The sequence below is a fragment of the Lampetra fluviatilis genome, chromosome 3, assembly GCF_964198595.1.
Source record: "Lampetra fluviatilis chromosome 3, kcLamFluv1.1, whole genome shotgun sequence".
NCBI classification, from domain to species: Eukaryota; Metazoa; Chordata; class Hyperoartia; order Petromyzontiformes; family Petromyzontidae; genus Lampetra; species Lampetra fluviatilis.
The window spans coordinates 33,117,354-33,123,507 of NC_136277.1; the positions used below are offsets into that span (position 1 = coordinate 33,117,354).

The following is a 6,154-nucleotide window of genomic DNA, read 5'->3' on the forward strand; positions in this document are numbered from 1 at the left end:
CGCCACACCACACCACGCCACACCACGATACACCACGCAACGCCACGCACACACAACGCCACACCACGCCACGCCACACCACGCTCGTCAGGACGGCAAATCCACTCGGCGACCTCGCGTTGCCATGGAGTGAATGAGGCCCCCCGCCCCTCACTCTGCCGAACACCGCTCCCCCCCTCATGCCCCCACCCCTTTGGCGCCATGGCCTCTCCGGCCCATAGGCACAGGTGCAGTTGCACCGCCTGCACTCTCAATAGCTACGCCACTGCCATCGCACCTCCGATTAGCACGGTTGGCTGCGTGCCGTGTGAAAGAAGTTCAACACACGGGCATTCATCGTCTCGCTTGTTACGGCAACGCGATTCGGTTAGGGTGAGATTGCTGCCCTCCGGCCGCATGCATTCAACGGCGAACGCGGGCACTGAACTGGGCAGCGAACGCAAGCAGCCAACGCGGGCACTGAATGTGGGCAGCGAACGCGGACATCATTTGTATAACGCGAGAGGGCAGGGAGCAGACGGCACCCTGCACAGGTGGAGGGCAGCAAGGGGGGTTGTTTTTGTTTTCTTTCAAAGCAAAGCAAAGCACGTGCGCGGTGACATCGCCGGCGCGCTCGTGCCATGGAACTTTCACGCCGCGCCGGGCTGCCGTCGCGCGCCGCGGCGTCGGGGGTTGAAGTTTCCACGCACGGCGCTGCCGGCACGCGCTTACGAGTCTTGGGTTTTGTGTGCGCGGTTTGGGGCAGACTCGGGAGAATCTCTTGGTGGTTCCCTATCTCTCTCCGTTGCTCTGTCTCTCTCCTCTCTCTGTCTCTCTCTCTCTCTCCATCTCTCTCGTCCGTTACTCTCTCTTCGATCAACCGAGGAACGGGGGTGGCGATTTCCATCTCTGTAGGTAGCGCCGAGACTGTTTGCGGAAAGTCGACATTTGAAAGTAAATCTAAACAATTCAGGTAAAATAGCTCAACGGAAGTTGCTCATCACGTGGATATTCATGGCAGCAGCCAAATACTCTGAACGCGTGGTATTGATTCTAAATGTGGAGATTCTAAATGTGGAGCGGGGGGGACCGGAGGACTCGGAGAAAAATCCGGGGAGAGTACGCAAACTCCAGATATACAGCAGCAGGCGTCAGCGTCGGGACCGAACGCACGACCTCCTGCACACCAGGCGAGGTCGTTACCACCTCGCCACGATGCGAGGAGGGCTCGACTCTGACCCTCCGTGGGACGTGTCGGAATGCCCATGGCAAGGTGAGAAAGCGTGCAGGCGATGATGCCAGAGTGCGCCCTGTGTGGCGAGCCCGCGACGGATCAGAGCAGCTTTCTCAGCCACGTTGACCCTCGATTGCTAGACCCTAGATTGCTGCCTATCAACGGGGGTTATTGCGGGGTTTCTTTCATCCTAATTGCCGTCAGCTGTGACGTCAACACGGCACGCACGGCAAGAGGAAGTGCATTTCAGACAGCGGGGGACAGCACGGGGCGAGGATCAACCACCAAAACGAGGGAAGTTTGGTTGGTTGCTGGAGTGGGAGGGTAACCAGCGGGCCAATAGGGAAATGGTATTTTATTTTGGTCATCAAACTCACGAAAGCACACGACTGCGACAAGTTTAGGCTGAACGGTTAATTTATACGGCAAGTAGGCAGATCCTGTCGGTTCAAGTTTATTTTGTTTTTAAACCGGGTGAGAACTCAAGAGACCACAATGAGTCTCGTTCGCAAGAGTGACCGGGGGTCATCAGACTCCTGCCAGCAGGGGACAATGGATGCTGCTTTGTATATAATAACAATTGAGTAATTTCTGGTTCACCTTTTAACATTTTTAGCAAATTTGGTCCCTGACGCCAGCACACAATGGCCTTCTCTTGCGAACGACGTCTTGAACGTCTACTGTGAAGCAGACTGGGCATCGTAGTAGTCGTAGTAGCATTACTGTGGTTAGTACACCCGCCGTATTAATCAGGGCGGCCGCTGGACTCGAACCTCTGCGACCAGCAGCGAACGTGCAACCTCATCGTCGCCCAACGATTGCGGATGGAACGATTCCTGGGTGGACGCCCTGAATATTCAGGGTCCTCCTCCACGACCACAGGGCACAGAGCGTCGTGGTGGCGAGATGTCAACTCCCTCGCCTGGTATGCAGGAGGTCTTGAGTTCGATCCTGACCCCGACCCCTGCTGTATATTCAGAGTTTGCGCATTCTCCACGTGGTCGCGTGGATTTTACCCCGGGTCCTCCGGTTTTTCCCTCCACATTTCGAATCAACATCACCACGCGTTAATTTGGCTGCTGCTATGAATGTCCACACGATGATGGCGATGACAAGCAACTCGTTGAGCTGCCATTTGTGATCGTCTGGTAAAATAATAAAATAAACAAAAGTTTACTTTTAAAGTCGCCCTCACCTGCAGCTGTTTGTGGATGATGCGAGAGTGGAAACAGATCCAGTTCTGCGAGATGAACATCTTGCCGTGGTACAGGAAGTCCTTCTTGAGAGCACAGCTGTACGCTGCGTGGGCACGCACCACACGGGGAACCCGGGGGTCAGATGAGGGTCAAGGTCAGCCAGGTGGTCGCAACGGACAATGATCGATGCTGTTGATAGTCACCATCATCACCATCGTCACCACCACCATCGTCACCACCGTCACCACCACCATCGTCACCACCACCACCGTCACCATCGCCACTACAGTCACCGTCACCACCACGCCTCGCCATCACTTCCTTCCGCCAATCTGAGCCGGGGATTCGAACCGCGCGTTTCACTACTTCGCGTCTCAAATGGAAGTCGTCTCCCGTCTCCTCGGCTACGGCTCCTCGGCTGCAGATTTTATTTCTCTCGACTTAACATCACGAACAGCTCTTGCTCAGCACATTTCCTCCTATCCCGGTTTAACAACAACCCCAGCCCCTCGTGCCGCCCCCCCCCCCCACCGTGCCTCCCCCCAGCATTGAAGGAACCTACTCTCGAGAAGTAGCTCCTGCTGGGGGATGCTGGGGAACAGTTTGTGGTACTGCGACTCCTGCTTCTTGAGCGACTGCAGAAAGAAACAACACACACGTACACAGAGCACACCACACCAGGGGTATGACACTATAAAACACTATATCTATTTATTTTTTTACCAAGCAAGGGTCTCTGAGCTACTGTTTCGCTTTGTTTCAGAAGGGACCATGGCTTTCACAAATGACAGCTCAACGAAGTGGTTTATGATCGCGTTGAAATTTGAAAGCAGCTAAATACTCTGAACGCGTCACGTCGATTCTAAATCTGCGAGGGAAAACCCGGAGGTCTCGGAGAAAAATCCACGCGATCACGGGGAGAGAGAGAGAGAGAGAGACGCAAACTCCAAATATACAGCAGCAGGCATCGGGGTCGGGATCGAACCAACGACCTCCTGCGTACCAGGCGAGGGAGTCAACATCTCCTAGCCACCGTGGCGCGATGCGTTGCGGTAAAGGCCGAAAGCGTGCCGGGGTCTCGCTGTGCGAGCCTCGTCGCCAGGCAGGGCTCCGTGCCAGGCTAGGTGCCCCCTTGGGGGAGTGGGTGGGCAGACGGAATGCCACGGTAGCTCCTCCAGGCGCTTGCCCGCTATGCGACGTTTTTGTCGCCATTCCGCCGGACGGGATATGAACCAGTGCCTGGAAGTCATTCTCGTGGTGTTCAACCGTGCCTGGTTGTGTTTCTTGTTTCTCCGTGAGACACTTTGACACAATACATATCTGTACGTGTGTAAACATGTGCATACATATAAAACGAAGTGGGAGCGTTAGTGTTGCGGTTAGTGCGCTGCGCTACGAACCCGGCGATCCGGATTCAATTCCCACTCATGGCCACCATCAGTGACGATTATCTGATCCAGTCCTGGGCCTCCCCTAGGTCGACCCAGCCTAAAATGAGTACCTGGTGCGGTGTGTAAACATCGCCACTGGGAAGACAAAGGCGGCTGGACGCGGTAGCGGCTACCCACCCCTTCGTGTGCCGTTCCGGCTTTCATAGGTGCTCGCTAACAGCACTTGCCCCAACAGTCTGCTAAGGCTACACGGGGGATCTTTGTATTTGTATTTATGCGTAACAAAACGGCTGTGCATCGTGCAGTTAAGAGATTGTGATGGATGTGACGTTGAGAGACATTAAGGTACAGATCATAGAGAGAGAGAGAGAGAGACACGCACAGAGAAAGAATGCGAGAGAGACCGATGGGAAGATACAGAGAGACAGAGAGAGAGAGAGAGCGAACGCGCGATGGACAGACGTGGAGAGTGATGGACAGAGAGCGAGAGAGACGGAGCGAGTGTGTACCATCATGGCACTGCTCGTGGGGCTTAGTCCATCATCCGAGTCCGCGTTGTCCACGTTCCTTGACTTCCTGCAATCGGAGACCGACAACATTCACATTCTGAATGACTGATTATTAGTATTAATGAGAGTCATTCAGACGCTGTCTTTCCGACAGACCTGTTCTTCACCTGAGGACGGCTGCTTGCGTTGTGGCCGAAACGTCGTGAGAATTGTATTTTATTATGTTTTATTTTTATCATTTTATTATTCCCCTTCTACGTGACTTTACCGAAATAATCAAGACGATGAATCCCTGCAGTCACGAAAGCTTTAAATCGAAATATTATTATTAACATTTTCACTTTTTTGTTATTCTTAACCTCTGCCATGAATTCAAGCAGCATATTTAAAAACACAAAGCATCATGATCATCATCAGCCAGGATCAATCCGCCGCCGGATGAAGGCCTCCCCCCTATCTCGTCGCGGCCTCTCTCGGTTCCGCGATGCAGCGGTCCGAATCTCAATTTCCATCCGCGCCGTGACCATCGCCCGCCTGGGAATCTCGCCACGAGTCTCGAACCGTCCGCTGGCTCGCAGCCCAGCCAGCCGCACAGATCCACTCCCATCGCAGCCCCTTGGCGCTTCCTGTGTCAACGAAAGCCGCCGCCTATCCACCCCATCGGTACCGTGGACGGTAAAGACCCTGCGAGGTGTGTGGGTTGGCGAAGGTGAGGGAGCGTTACACCTCGGCAGCGTAGAAGTGCAGCACAACAATGTGTGATTGTTTTTCTGATTTGCCTCCCCCACCCCCCGCCGCCCCCCACCCCCGAAAGCAGCCTACAGCAAACCTGTTGTTTGGTTCTTTCGGTAAAGTCACATCGATAGAATAAAAATAAAATTAAAAACACGACGTTGGATCGCAACACAAGCGATCCAAACGTCGTGGTTTTTGGTTTTTATTTAGTTTTTATTTTATTTTTTATTTTATTTGTTTTTTATTTTAATTTTATTTTTATTCTTTCTACGTGACTTTACCGAAAGATCCAAAAAATACGAATTCCTGCAGTCACGATATTTGCAAGTCAAACACATAGCAAACCTGTTCGTGCGCGGCGGCCGGTGGTCGCCCATCCAAGAAGCACTTGCACCAGGCTCACAACCCGCTTAGCTTCCCAGGTCTGACGGGACGGGGGACATTCCGCAGGTGCTCTGCTCGTAAGCACGCGCGCGCGCGCGCTCTCTCAGCTGGTTTTGGATAAAGGTCACGACGCTATTCATAGCCAGGTAAGAGTCCACTGAGACAGACACCCGATATGGAAAATTCGAAAATGTACATAAAAAATATCTATAACGCCGCTTCGTTTGCTTACAGTTTCGCCGAAATGCGGCAGTAATATGAGAAGAGACGAGTGCAACAATGATGATGGTGGTGGCGGTGGTGGCGGTGATGATGATCATCATCGTCACCGTCATCATCCATCCACTGGTGGACGAAGGCGTTTCCAAGTCGCCATCACCTCACACGGCCCTTGCGATGTAACGATCTCGCTCCCGCACGGGAGCCGATGTCATCGTTCCATCTCTCACGGCGTTGGCTGGGGACGACGGCAGTCACATTCCGAGCTGGCCCTCCCGCCTCGAGTCGCCGCCGCCACCGCACGCTGCTCGTGGAGGATGGATCAGCGCCGCGACTCTGATCGCTCCGTGGCGACTCGGCCGAGCCGCGCGCGTTGCTTCGTTTCCGTCCGGGCAGTGGTGGCGTGGGGTGGGGTGGGGGGGTTGCCCACGAGAGTCGCTTCCGCGCTTTCATCTGAGATGGGATTTGTTTTGTTCGGGCGCCACGGCGGCTAGGAGGTGTTAACTA

General features: G+C 54.0%; 1 protein-coding gene across 1 annotated transcript; it reads right to left on the reverse strand.

The window, feature by feature from the left end:
• Positions 1-402: 402 nt before the first annotated feature.
• On the reverse strand, positions 403-5,507 carry LOC144950306 (uncharacterized). Its single transcript, XM_078880404.1, has 6 exons — positions 5,390-5,507; positions 4,310-4,376; positions 2,972-3,044; positions 2,409-2,512; positions 620-715; positions 403-525 (listed from the first exon to the last, which is right to left on the reverse strand). The coding sequence occupies exons 1-6, from the start codon at positions 5,419-5,421 to the stop codon at positions 403-405; spliced, it is 495 nt and encodes a 164-aa protein (XP_078736530.1). The 5' UTR covers positions 5,422-5,507.
• Positions 5,508-6,154: the final 647 nt, after the last annotated feature.